Below are 14983 nucleotides of genomic sequence, written 5' to 3'. Positions count from 1 at the left end.
AACAAAATGTTGCTATGTGAAAAACATGACAGACTAGAGCAAAAAATTAGGGCTAGGTTTGGACCACCGTTCCTAGAATTCCTCAGCCAGCATGAGGAATTCTGGGAGGTGTAATCCAAAAAAAGGTTCTGCCCACTGTGCACTGAATATTGAAATACGCTCCCATCAGCTCTAGATACCCTACTTCATCAAGCTGGCAAAATAAAGGCGGGAAAGCCCAAATATTGTAGCACTCTAAAGACTTAAGTATTTTATTTCAGTGTAAGCTTTTATGGACCAAGGTTCATGAAACTTTGGAAACTGCTTCAGCAAGAGGGTCCTTTCTAACTCTTGTCATCCCACGAGTCTATGAAATTTATGGGACAGTGGCAAAATGTATTTAGGATCAGAGAGTAAGTCCTATTAAATGCAGGTCAGAATCTACTTATATCCTTGTATTAATTGATTTGGGGATCAGAGCCTAACAACACTTATCGGACATAGGTAGTAACTATATAGTCTATGATAAGGCTATGATATTGCCCTGTTTACATTCCTTAGTCTTGCATCCTCAAAAACATCTGATGTACAGTATATAGAGTTCAGTGAAATTGATCAATTTGGTTATTGCTCTTGTTATGCGCTGTCAAGTCGCCTCCAATTTATGGTGACCTTATGTCGTCTCCAAATGTCATGTCCTCAACAACCGTGCTCAGCTCTTGTAAACTCAAGGCTATGGCTTCCTTTAGGGAGTCAATCTGTCTCCTATTCTGCCTTCTACCTTTCCCAGCATTATTGTCTTTTCCAGAGAATCCTGCCTTCTCATGATGTGACCAAAGTAGGGCAACCTCGGTTTCATCATTGTTGCCTACAGAAATAGTTCACGCTTGATTTCCTCTAGGATCCACTTGTTTGTCTTTCTGGTAATCCAAGGTATCTGCAAAGATCTCCTTCAGCACCATCCTTCAAATGCATCCCAAAATTTTCTGTTATTAACACAGGCTAAAATATCCACAATAGCTCTGCCTTTTTTGCTTGTGAAATATCATTAATATGACTAGGTGAAACCAAGAATTTGAGATAAAGGTGATGGGTAATTACATATTTGTCAAATAGCATGCATTAACATATTTCTGTTCTGTTGAATAGTCCACTTTGTTAGACTTCATAAAAATGAATAAAACCCTTGAAGTCTAAGAAGCTATCACAAAAGCAAGAAAAACAGCAGAAGTCATGATCTTTGTCTCTTGTTAGAGAGAGAGAGAGAGAGAGAGAGAGAGAGAGAAATATCAGGTTACGATAACAAATTTGCTTCAGATTTGGTCCTGCCAGTTTAAATGACTGCTTAGCCTCAGAGTGGCTACACTAGAATAAACTTAGGGTGATGAACAAAACGTGTGACCAATGCAAATATAATGGAAAGCTTATTCAGTTATCTACTAGCATTATAATTAGCATTCAGAACAGCATCAAAGGTCCCAGTATTAAATTTGCTGTGGAAAACCAACATAACATTGTAAGTTAGGAAAAACATCAAACAACAGATTGCTAAAAGAGAATTAGAAGCCCCATTATTTCAATATGTTTTACTCCAGTGCAAATCCTCCTATAAAACATGAGGTTGCAACCCAATGCAGAATTCCATGGGAAGAAGTGTTACTCCATTCACTGGGACTTACTTCTAAGTAAACATACTTAGGATCAGACTTGATGATTGCCCCTATGCATAAATTACTTCAAAATCAGTGGGTCCTGCTTGCAAGTAAAGTTGCTTGGCATTCAGCTGCATGTCTAACAACTGGCGTGTTACAGAATTCAGCTTTCTCTCCCAGATGAATACATTTAAACCTGCAAACAGCAAAATATTTGCTATAATACAGAAGTTATATTCTGGAACGCTTGCATGGCTACCTAGAGAAAGGAAATAGATTATCATAAAGCAGCACACTTTGATCAAAAAGAAGAAAAAAGATTAAAAGATTTAGAATAGTTCAGCCATGAAATGTTTGCCTCTCTTTTTTGTTTTCAAGCAGTAATAAGCCTGAAATAATTTAAATAAGCTTTAAAAAACAAGCCTTAGATATATTTCTAATTTAATGATGGTGAAAAGGAACAGCGAACAATGGTTGAACACCCTTGTTCATATACAAGAATGCTTTGGTTCTAGAACATATAGTGAATGTTTGGTATCACCTCATCTCAAATTTCAAGGGATACCCAGTTTCCCTCGTTGTGAATTGCTCATACTTCCATCATTCTAGGCCAGTGGTCCCCAACCATGGGCCCTCAGATGTTCTTCAACTAAAACTCCCAGAAGCTTTCACTACTAGTTGTGCTGGCCAGGATTTCTGGGAATTGTAGTCCAAGAACATTTGGGAACCCAAGGTTGAGATGCACTGTTCCAGTGTGTCCTTTACAGAATGAGCACAGCATTTTATGAGGTGGTAGGCCTCTGGTTTCCTGGCAGAGCTTGGAAGGGGATCCCCCCCCAAATGACCACTCCCAGAATCTCCATGACCATGCTGGCTGGAGGATTCTGGGAGCTGTAGTCTAAAATGCAACTTTCCCAAACCGTGTTGATTGCTCCATTGCGAATGCCAGATCTTTCCATCTCCTGGAAAAATAATCTTACCAGTGACCTCCCATTCAAGGTAGTGTCCCCTGCCCGTTTGAAGCATGGGTCACTGATAACACTTGAAGTGAATATCCAAATCTAAAGACAATTCACAAGATAGATTTACTGGCCCATCAATATTTTGGTGCTTTGGAAGGTTAGCAAATTGGATGGCTCATGACTGGTAAGGCAGTAAGCATTTTCTGTAGGTGTTATAGTTCCATCTGTTAAACAAAGAGGATATCCCATATCCTGTAGAATTGGGGGTCTGGATGGTGTACAAGGTTTCCTCTAAGCCAGGGGCATGTGCATGACTCCGCCTCCCTCTGTGCAGCTCTCTTCCTCCTCCTGCCTTCAAGAAAAATCCTGATGATTTATAGATTATTGAGGATAATTCTTTGATGAGAAGGTTTGGAAGGCCTGCTGGGGTCGATTCACTATCAGGGCCAGTCACTTATGTGGCAGGACATTAAGGAAGGGGTAGTGGGAGTGAGGAAAATGTGACCTGCATGCCACAGATGATCCCAACGCCATTTTAGAAAAAGTTCTAAAAGGGAAAGGAGACTGAAAATGGCTTTAAAATGGCCAATTGTGCCTCTAGAGATCACTAAGGGTACAACTGGATAATTTTACAACAATTTGTGCAGGGAGATTTGGTAAGCAAGAGAAAGCCAGAAATGTGAACCCAAAGCAAGTGTGGCCTTCCAACTCTCCCAAAGGATGTTATGGTTCCCAATCTGAGGAATGCACTTACTCCTGATATAATAGAGTGAATTTTAATCACCTGCTCAACATAGGAACTTCCAAAGTAGTATGTTAAAGTATTCTTTCACATATTAAAAGAATGGAGGCAAGTTCTTTTCTAAAACACTATAGTTGAAAAAAAGTAAAATTCTCCAATGCAAGATGTCTGGTAGAAAAAAGGTGTTCAGAGATGAATGACTTCTTATAAAATGCATACTGACATGGAATTAATCTCAAATATCAAACAAAGTTCATGTCTAGAAGATTTAAGTAATCAACATTTTAGTGCCAGTGCATAACCATTTCATATGGAATTACAAGGACATAAGGATGTACACAATGGAGTCTGATGACAGTAGATTCAAATAAGCAATTTTTTTCTCAGAGCTGTATTGCAACTATCACATATTATTATTTCCCCACTTACAGTCTGATCTGAGCCAGATCTTCTTGTGCTTACTTACAGTACTGAAGGGAAAATTCAAAGAAACAAACCAAACCAAAAGACAGAAGCAGAATGAAATGTAGATGAAATATCAGTTTCACATTCTAAGTACTCATTGGTTACATGCAGTAATTAGGTCTGTTTGTTTCATTCCATTTCACTCTTTTTGTTGATGTCTGACGAAGTGGACGTCCACGAAGGTTTATATTAAAATATACTAGTCTTTAAGGTGCCCCATTTTTTTGTCTTTTGTTTTGTTTTGTTTCTTTGGATTTTACCTGATATACTTGCACAGATTAACACAGCTACCTCTCCTAACATTACCGAAGTGAAAGGCACTCAGGGAGAGTCACTTTTTAAAGTTTGTTAGGGCACATGCATACAGTGTATCATGAACTCAATGCACTCAGCACCTTGAAATGGGGTCCAAGCCAGCATGAGCAATGCATTTTGCTGTCTAACAGAAGAACAAATAAGTTATCTTTCAGGCAACATTATTTGCCTCCTTTCAAGACCACATGAATAGATTGCTTTTCTAGCAGCAAGTACCATGCTCTGTTCCTCCTCTATACTTTGCTCATTAGAATAAACTTGCTAACTCACTTTTGAGGCCTATCACAATTAGTCTCCCTAATTGGCTTACGGAGAATGCTGCATGACTGTATCAGGCTTTTTACTTAAATTGTTTGTTTTATTAAAGTCTTCATATGGATGACTGATCACAAGAAAAACGTGTTTTTTCCAAGTCTGCTTATTAGGAAGAGAGAAGCACAGAATACTGATCAGATCATTCCTGCAGTAATGCTAGCATCTGCCTCTCATGGACAGTAAAGCCAGGATCAAGAGGGCATGCACCAATCCTGGGAAATTTAACCTTCCTCTACTCTCTCTCTCTCTCTCTCTCTCTCTCTCTCTCTCTCTCTCTCTCTCTCTCTGTGTGTGTGTGTGTGTGTGTGTGTGTGTGTGTGTGTGTGTGCGCGCGCGCGCATTTTGCCAATCCTGTATCTAAATCAGATAGATCACAATTAAATTGGTTTTTAAAAAGAAAGATAGTATTGGCAGATTCTCCAATTTGACATCTGAACTGGCAAATATTAAAATCAGATCATAACCATCTCATAAAGTCAAACAGCCTGAGAAAATACCAAGGCCTGAGCCTGATGCTCAAAAGATAACCAAGGAAGCACTAGGCAAGTCACCTATGTCAGGTTGCCACAACTCATGAGGCCCTGTTCTTATTGCTATCAATCTCCTGTCAGATGACGGAACACTCAGGAGAGGGTTTCTGAAGAACCTTTGGTGCAAAGGCAGGTTACTTTTTGGCTGGAGTACCCCTCAGATATTCAGGTCTAAGGTTGTAAATGGTTAATACACAGGCACTCATATTTGCCATTGTGCTTGAAAATGAAACAAGACTCAGTCCAATTGGTTAGGGTGGCTAAAATGATGGGAGCTGTAGTCCCAAAACACCTGGAAGACCACCCTGCCCTAAACAGGCTTAATTGACCTATGGCTTAGATCAGTGGTCCCCAACCTTTTCCCAACCATGGACTGTTTTTTTTTTGGGGGGGGCACACTTGCAGGGGGAATGACACACTTGTGAGGGGTGTGGTGTGCCTGCAGGGGGGCGGAGCATGCTTGTGCGCATGCTCACAGCAGTGCTTTCGAGGGCCACTCGCAGGGGGGCAGGAGATCTGTGTCTGTGGCCCGGTCCTGCCTTAGCCGCAGACTGCTGCCAGGTCACAGACCAGGGGTTGGGGACCCCCATCTTAGATGGCTTCAGAATGGCCTTCACTTCTACTGTGTTTCCCTGAAAATAAGCCAGGGTCTTATATTAATTTTTGCTCCAAAAACACATTAGGACTTATTTTCAGGGGATTTTTTTTTCATGTACAACAATCTACATTTATTCAAATGCAGTCCTGTCAGCTTCTTCTGGTTGCTGCAAAATGGTAGAGGGCGGGGTTTCACTTAATTGGGTCTTATTTTGGGGGTAGGGCTTGTATTATGAGCATCCTGAAAAATCATACTAGGGCTTATTTTCAGGTTAGGTCTTATTTTCGGACAAACAGGGTATGTGTCCAAAAACATGGCAAGGTCCTCAATGGAGGCCCTGCTTAGTGTGCTTTTACTGTAGGCACTGTGGCGCATGATAAAATGGAGGCAAGGCCTTCTTAGTGGAGCAGTGAATCTGAAGAGTTTCTTCAGAACATTTCATCTGGTTTCTTTATTGTTGTTTTTTAGACATCAGGCCAAAGCACTCCTTCTGTGGCTTGCCATGGCCATCCTCTTCTGCTTCAGCTGCTCAGATCGATTTTACAGCTATTTAAGAGTTTATAGGAGGTTTTAAAGATTTGGTGTGTCTAATATGATGCATTGTTCCCTTCTCAGCACATCTTGTTAGCCACTTCAGTGCATTTAGTCAGAGGGCAGGTTATGAATATTCTAATCAATATAAATATAATAACCTTTATTGTCCCTAAATTTATCTTGTACTTCTTAAAATCCATCAATGTTAGCAGGCAGCTTTCCATACTAAGATGACACTCTGCAATCTAGTATTTAATGTGTAAAAATATTATAAAATGCAGCAGCCATTTTGCTAACTGGTCACAGCGATCACATAATCCCCGTTACAGCAGTCCCACTGGTTGCTGATCTGTTTCTGGCCCAATTCAAAAATATGATTTTTAACCTACAAAGCCCTTAATGGTTTGGGCCCAACCTATCTCAAGGATCACATATTCATTTATGAGCCTGCTAGGTCACAGGTGCATTTGATGGGGACATGGGAAACAGCCTTCTCTGTTGCTCCTCTCAGACTTTGAAACTCCCTTCCACAGGAGTTACGAATGATGGGAGTTGCAGTTTAATAAACACAGGCTGTTGACATTTCACTGAAAAGACTTAGACACTGTTTTGGAATAAGTGGCCCATAGGTAAGGTAAAGGTTCCCCTTGACATTTAGTCCAGTCGTGTCTGGGGCACGGTGCTCATCATTTCCAAGCCATAGAGCCAGCATTTGTCCGAAGACATCAATGGTCACGTGGCCAGCGCGACTGAACACGGAACACCTTCCCACCAAGGTGGTACCTATTTATCTACTCGCATTTTTACATGCTTTCAAACTGCTAGGTTGGCAGGAGCTGGGACAAGCGACGGGAGCTCACTCCATGGCTTGGCTTCGATCTTATGACTGCTGGTCTTCCAACCTTGCAGCACAGAGGCTTCTGTGGTTTAACCCGCAGTGCCACCTATTTTACTAAATACACATCTGAAGGAGCACATCCTCTAAACCTGATATAATGCTCATTATAGAATTTACGGGACATTCTTATTCTTATTTCATGTTTATTATGAATATTTATGAGAGGCAGCATGGTAGAGTAGTAAATACAATGTTGAAGACAAACTCAGGAGATCTGGGCTCAAATCCCTGCTCAATCATGGGCTTGGGTGAGATGAGAGTTGACAGTGTCTAACCACTCCTTGAAAACCTTATTTATCTCCTGAGAAAGTTACCATAATCCTCAAAACAACAATAACAAATTAATATTTAGTGCTTATCCTCCTTCATTTCCTTAAAAAAAGATCCACAAGCTGCATCTCCCTTTAAGAACTTGCTTGGGTGTGAAGATGATGAGGGGAGGTCTGTCTCTCAGTCCCACCACCCTCAAAGGTGTGTCAAACCTTCTCTCTTGCTGCTCCCAGGCTCTGGAACTCCCTCCCACAGGAGGCCAGGCTGGCCCCATTTTTTGTGTCCTTTCTTTTCAGGCAGGCTTTTCCTTAGTGACTGGCTGTCTAAAAGTTTTTAAATGGGATGGTTTGTATTTCTGTTGTTTTCAAATCTCTTTTAGTAATTGTTTTACTTAACATTTTTAATATAATCATTATAAAAATTTTAAATATTTGAATAATATACTGTTTTTAGCTTGATGCCATAATATAAGCTGGGGGGGGCATACAAGGGGCCTCCCTGAAGAGTGGGAAAGCACTGTGAGTTCCCATGGGTGTTCCCTGGGTGATGGTGCGCAGCCGGTAAATCCTTCACTTCCAGAAGCGTTGCAGTGGAACAGTACCGAACCCTCCCACTTCACAGATACTGACCCACTGGAGGATGGCTGAAGTCAAGGAAAAGTTTCTGCACACATCTCAAAATCTGACCAGTTCTGAGCAAATATAGTTCGATTGTCTTGACATATGAATAGGTGTTTGATTTTGCCTATGTTCCATGCATGTCTGATTCTAAAGTGTGCTCTTCTGAAAAGAAAGAATGATGTGAGCCACCTTGGGTCCCTTTTTAGAAATAAGGAGGGGTAAAAATATCTTAAATAAAAAAAATAAAAACTGTTAAGAGGTAGCAGCCTTTTTACTAATACTGTATATTTTTACATACTGCTCTGCAAACAGTGTATCAAAGCTCGTCTGGTACCCCATCTATGACAGAGATTTAAAAACTGCCACAGTAAAACTAACTGGATCTGAAAGTCCTGAATTGCAGAGAAGTGCATATGTGCACAAACAAGGTGAAAACTCATGTATGCCCCACATTTACTAGAGTTTAAAATGGGAAGACACTGTAATAATCCACTGGCTAATTCATGCTCTATTTATTAAAGGAGTTTTTGTTTTCAAGGTCCATTTGAATTTTTCTTCCAAATCAGAGGTTGCTACTGTGCAATGTTAAACATGGCACAGATACCTCTTTTCAGAAGTTCTATATGTAAACATACATTATAATACACCCCTTTTCACCAGCCTGACTGATGCTGTACACAGGCTAAAAAAGTAATCTGGAACAGACGGGTTTCCTCTAGTATGAGAGAAAGGGGGAAGGGAATGACCTTAGAATACCTTGGAGACACGTTGAGCAAGTTTTCTACAAACCAGGCTCACTGTCCTGAGGTGACATTGGCTGGAAAGCAAAGCTTTAGGCTCCTAGCAGTTACCTAGCAAGAGGTATTTTCTTTCCAGCTTCTAATTCCGATCAATACTCTGAATGTACTGCTGGTTGCTTTAATCCAACTCATTTTAATCCTGGATTTCTGGAGGAAAAAGTTACCATCTTTAACTCAGATCTGTTGGGTTTCCCTCATCTGGGATAAAGCCCATCCTTCTCAGAGTACCTGTCCTCAACCCTCCAGTCAAATATACTGTAATCAGTTCTGCCTTCCAGTCCCAATGCCTGCTTACTCAGCAAGTCCTCTTTCTTGAGCTCAGTGGGCTTTCATCCGAGTCAATGTGTATAGGCTCAGGTTTCAGAAATGCACACCACCCATTTCCTTATGGTAACTCTTGACTTCCTTTGGAAACTTTCCAACCAGATGATGAAAGCCTTCGCCTTTTCCCGTCTTCTTCCCATGCTACGATCCAAATAAATACTGTACCAGGTTAGTATCAATGCAAATACCACTTGGCGATCTTCGTATAGTAAGCGATATATAAATGCTACAATATAAAATGAAATAAGGAAAAGTCTGCACACGAGTCATTTCTCCTTTGATTATGTGCCAGTCACTGAACATCGCAAGCGGCCTCTGTTCGTAGCGCTGCGCGACCGTGCACTTCGCCTGAAATGTTGGGGGGGGGGTGCAATGCCCCCATCGGTCACCGTCTTCTTGGACAAATCCATCTAAGCTAATTAAGAGGCTCTGATCTGCCGCCCCCCCCCCTTCTCCCTCAACCATTCTCTTACATCGGCAATCGCACTAATGGAACAATTTTTTAAAAAAGAAAAGCACGCAACAACCTTTCGTCTCCTCCGCCTCCCTAGCGAAGCGATGAGCAATCGCTACAGCAAGCGCAGGAGCTGGGCGGGGGGGGGGTGTCGGCCGTCACTGGGCTGAACGCGCTGACAAGGCTGGCGCAAAAAAAAAAAAAAAAAAAAGCCGCCTCCGCTCGCGCCCGGGATGGCACTCCGAGGGGCGGGGCCGGAGGTGAAAGAAAGGTGCCTCGAGGACAATCCCTCTCCCCGCGCCCAATCAGGCCGCCGCCGCCGCGCGCGCCGCGCACTCTGGGATTTGTAGTTTCCCCTTTCATTATTGTAGCCATTTTGTGGCGAGGGGACTACAACTTTCCCAGAGACCAAGGGCGATTCTGAGGCACCGCACGGAGCTGCCGCTGCCGCCGCTTCTTTCTCCCCCCCCTCCCCCTGCACGCGAGCCGGAGAAGTCCTGGGGAAATAGCTCGCGAGCCCTTGCGCTGACCGAGCGGGAGATGTAGCAGGACGAGGCTGAGTTGGCTCGCCAGGCGAGGGGGGAGGGCAAGGGAGGACAATTAAAGAGCTTAGCAGACACAGAAAGGAGAAGAGCTGGCGACAGAGCGTGTCGTGAAAGCAGGGATTGTCTTCAAATTCGTCGCCGGGATTTCTGGCCGGGCACCGTCAGCTGCCCTCGGCGCCTCCAGCTGGAGAGGCGACCCCGACGTGCTTGCACGACGACTGGAGGGACGATCGGGAGGCGGCTGTAAATGTGCATCAGCTTCTCCTTTGGATACGGCCGCGGGGTTGCATATGGAGTGATATTTTTTGCGGCTGGTAGCACGCTACGAATTGAGGCAAAGCCCTAACCCTTCTCTCCCCTCCTTCCTTCCTTCCTTTTCCCCCACCTCAGTCTGCCTGCCTGCCTGCCTGCCTATATACCTAATATAATATTTTTCACACACAAAAAAAATCGGGCCATTTAAAGTTGCTGTTGGAAAGCTGCTCTTGGTTGTGTGTGTACGTGTGTGTGTACGTGTGTGTGTGTGTCTGTGTGGGAACTGAAGAAGCGGAGACTCATACAGTGTGTGCAGCCTTCATTGCTGCTGGAGTTGTCTGTGCTGCAGCAGTAGAAACGTGACTTCCAACATTTAAAAAAATCTTCCCATTTTATTCTTTTATTATTATTATTATTATTATTATTCTTTTTTGCAAGATGCCAACGACACCTCGGACACTACGGGCCTGCGTTTCTCTTTAGTGGATTGGGAAAGAAACGGGGGTCGTCAAGGGTGCTTTTTTGTGTGTATGTGTTTAGGGTGTAAAATTTCGATTATTAATGTTTCTCTAAAGTGATTTGTTTTGGTGGTCTGCTTTGCATTTGGCTTTTTGCTTTTTTGACCCCACCACCCGACATATTTTGGATTTATTGGAACCAGAATTGTATTGTTTGCGAAGAAAGCCGGATTACAAGAAACCACTACAAACAAGAAACAAACAGAAAAAGGATATTTTCCCCCCAAATTGGTTGCGGCTTTTAATTCATGAAGCAATTGTCCCCATTTGCAATCAGAATCTGGATATCAGAATGAGCAAAGAAAGACCCAAGAGGAATATAATTCAAAAGAAATACGTAAGTGGATATACTGTGTTATTTATTTTTTCGATTTTTAGAAATGTCCGTGAATGTCAAGTTTATATTTAGCGGTGCGTTTAAAGAATGCCATAAAAGATTGGGTTTTCCCTTCGGTGGGAATGGGGGCGAATCTCGAAAGGCCCTTTTAATTGAAAAGCAGGTTTAGTAACCAGATTCGTGTAGCGATACCTCAAGTGAATAAATGTATTGACCTCAAATGACACAATCATAATCTAGTTTTAGAAGATGAAAGGCATGCAGCTCGGGGGGCTGCTGCGATAATGCAACTAAACTGCTTTCTCGAGCGGATTTACTAATATTTCACTTTGCATGCAAATAACAGTATTATAGTCTATATTTAGGGGTTTGGGAAGGGGCCGTGGCTGCTTATCCAAAATGTTAACTTGAAATCGAATATCTGGTTGTGTCGAGCTTGCTGCTCCTACTCCATCAACTCCGGCGTGTGTGATCGACTCGTTTGCTTATCTGGCTCGCAGGAGAACCAAACCAGTTGGGGATCATGTTACGAGGAACGCATTTGGAAGGCCTAACTTCAATATTGGCGAAAATGGCTGGGAACTTTGCTAATTTTGTGTGCGTTCATGGGGAAATAGCTTTAACGTTCAGAGCGATGCTTTGAAATTTGAAGAGCCTTCGTTCTGGCTAATGGTCTGTAGCTATGAATCTCAGTCAGCCGCCTAATCTCTTGTAATGGCATATATGTGTAGACATTGCTGTGATCGTGCCATTTTTCTGTTGGTCTAGTTTCCTTTTGGCTGGGGTGGGGGGGCCGTCATTGGAAGTGTGCAGCAACAGAGTGGATTAGCTCAATAGTCTGTAGGCTTCATAGAGATTTAAAAGCAAAACACTGAATGAAAGGACTTCTGTTTAAACAAATGTTCTTATCCCAGTGGAAGTGACACGAGATGATACCTAAGTTGTATGCTCTATGGTGCGTCTGTGATTTGGGTGCTGGGAGTTTTTTGGGGAGGGGGTGTCCACGTCCTGGTGGGGGGGTCATCTAAATATTTCCCTCTCGTTTTTGAAATATGTTTCGTAAAGTCGTAATAGACTTTACATAGGTATTCCTGTTATTTTTGTTGTCTTGAAATGTATATTGGGTAGACGCGAAACCTGACAACAATGGGGAAACTTTAAGCAATTCTCCAACCAATTTACGAATTAAAAATGCAGCCGCATTGCAGAGGAACTGAGTACCTACAGCAGGCTATTTTAAAGTATTTTTGTAGGAAGAGACGTGTTGATGTAGAACACCTCCTAAGAACATGTGAGTTGTGCATGCTAAAAGTGAAATGAAACAAAGCAAAAAGGGGGTGGGGAGTTTGCAACGGGGTGTGTGTATGTGTGTCTTTTAAAATGCCAAAATCTCTTATAAGACATTCCTCGTCTGTATGAGTGAACAATGCAACTCTACTCTTGCCCGTGCAGCTTGCTGGAAAAAATTTGAAATAGTATCACTCCTCCCTTCTCACCCCCCTTTTGGAAAGGCACGCTCTCCTGGAAAGAAGAGACGTTTCATATGTTCACACAAGTTTCGGGTTCGTCAAGCTGAAAAAAAAATGCTGGGGAGGATTTTGAGGAGGGAGGGAAGTATGTGGGTTATCTTGCCACTGCAGTGCATAACGCTCACAAGCATGGCCGCTGCTTTGGACCTTCCTTCCTTTTGCTGCTACGTGTTGTGTTGTTTCGACTGCATCCTCACGGCGATAGCAACAGGTTAAGCGCAATGTCAGCGCCAGTCTCCGGGTTCTCGGCCGCTCAGCCCAGTCGGGGCCGGGTTCTTGTTGTCCTTCTGACGTCACAAAGGGAAGGGCCTGGGCTCGCTGGAATCTTCGTCTCCTCAACGTTCCAAATCCCCCTCCCACTCCTCTGTGACGTAAAGCACGAGGCGGGTCATATAGACTGGGTCCGTGTATTGAGAAAAAAGGGTTGTGAAGGGCCTGGCTGTTGTGAGGGTGGAAGCCACACTCCATTGCATGGTGCCGAGTAAGGCTTTTGTGGCTGGGTGAACAGGTGTAGCAAGTATTTGCATAACTCTGGTACTTCCCTCCACCCCATTGCGCCCACACTTTCCCACTAAATAAAGCCAAAGCCCTTCTGGCTCTCTCTAACCTGCTTAGGTTCATTTGTTGCCTCTGTGCAGGCATTTCCATTGTGAAAATAACTTACCTATGAAGGCAGGAAGGTTGATCATGTTTCTAGTTCAGTGAAACCTTTATAGGCTCCCCCTTTTTATTTCACTAGTTCAGTGAGAAGATCATACTAGACCCATGGCCGCACCTCTAAAGCGTTTTTTTGTAACTATGTGCTCTAAAGTTGGAACTGATTTACAGGTTTTTATAGTAAGTGACGTATTTGAGGAGTGGTTTTACCAGTTCCACGCTCCCAGTGAGCTTCCATGGCTGAGCAGCAATTCAAATCCAGGCCTCCTGAGACCTAGACTGTCGCTCTACCCACACTGCACTGGGTATCCTTTTTTTCTCCTACCAACTCATAAATAAGTGCATCATGAGAGCAAAGAAGTGTTCATCATGGTTGATAAATCATCTGAAGTTTTATAAGACATATTTTGGGACTGAGTTATGATGACACTGTTTATTAGTTTGCCGTTTTTGAAAACCCCTTCATGCTGCTTGATACTGCATTCGGACATTCTTCACACTTAGCACTCTTTTGTTAATTTCTTGTCCCAACCACAATATTTAGTTCAAAATTCAAAAGACATAAAATTTTGGTACGTAGCAAAATATTTTTTTAGACTACTTTGAAAGGACTGAGGTCTAGATGAAATCTTAGTCTCAGGTTGAGTAGGCCCATTGTAATCAACGGGAGACTTAAATTAATGTTGACTAACAAGTCCCGTAGCTGGTTCAGTGGTTTAAGTATCTGGCTGCTGAGCCGGAGATTGGGAGTTCAATTCTCCATTGTACATCCTAGAAGAGCCAGCCTGTATGGCTTTGAGCAAGCTACACAGTCCCAGGAAACCTCCAGAAGAAAGGAATTGTAAACTGCTTCCGAGTACAATCATCGTCGTTTAGTCTAGTCGTGTGTCTAGTCGTTTAGTCTAGTCTCTTCGTGACCCCATGGACCAGAGCACGCCAGGCCCTCCTATCTGAGTACAATACTGTACCTAAAAAACCCTGGAAATGGTTGCCATAAATTGAACTTGATGGAATGCAGATATGTATCATTAACTCATTTATTTTAATGGGTCTGCTATTTTTGGAAGTAATATCTAGCCATAGTATAAAGAAATAAAGAACACAACACTTTGCTAATATTGAAAACTTTTGACATGTCTTGTAATCCACTTATACTGTATCTGTGCTTAGAATGGCCTGATATTTCTGGGCAACCAGTTTGTGAGTTGACTAGTTACTGTCTGAATGGAAGAATTCACAGATGGAGAGTTTATATGCAGAATTACAGTGCAGTCCTATATGTCTACTCTGCAGTAAGTCCTGTTGAGCTCGTGCTACTTCCTCCTGGATAATGACTGTAGGATACCAGTCTTCTTGTTCTGCTTCTGTTGTCAGAGCCTTCTGAAAAGTGGTGTAAAGTGGTTCTTCTTTTATTTTAGCATGCATTTTAAACTGATACTGTATATAGTTATAAATGCATGAAGAAACAATATTGGTTGTATTAATGCATTATTTGCCTCTTTTCATTTGAAGAGAATATTTTTTATTCATTCGATAGGGGTTTAAAGGATAATCTATGAATATCGTACCTATGTGCATCTCATTCTTGTTTTTCAGTTTAACAAACTATAGCTTAATTAGGCAGCTGTGTTTGTTAACTAGTTTAATTTGGGTCTAAAATTTGAGGATATATCCTCTTGAAAGT

At 42.3% G+C, this 14983-nt stretch overlaps 1 protein-coding gene across 1 annotated transcript in view; it reads left to right on the top strand.

Moving 5' to 3' along the window:
* The first annotated feature begins 9931 nt into the window (after window positions 1–9931).
* JARID2 (jumonji and AT-rich interaction domain containing 2) overlaps window positions 9932–14983 on the top strand; it is a 239667-nt gene continuing 234615 nt past the window's right edge. Inside the window, exon 1 of the mRNA XM_020798586.3 lies at window positions 9932–11113. Within this exon, the coding sequence (XP_020654245.3) occupies window positions 11069–11113 (45 nt within the window). The 5' untranslated portion in view covers window positions 9932–11068. The remainder of the gene's footprint in view (window positions 11114–14983) is intronic.

The sequence above is a fragment of the Pogona vitticeps genome, chromosome 4 (assembly GCF_051106095.1).
Source record: "Pogona vitticeps strain Pit_001003342236 chromosome 4, PviZW2.1, whole genome shotgun sequence".
NCBI classification, from domain to species: domain Eukaryota; kingdom Metazoa; phylum Chordata; class Lepidosauria; order Squamata; family Agamidae; genus Pogona; species Pogona vitticeps.
The sequence above is the reverse complement of the archived record's forward strand: the minus strand, read 5'-3'. Positions and strand labels throughout refer to the sequence as shown.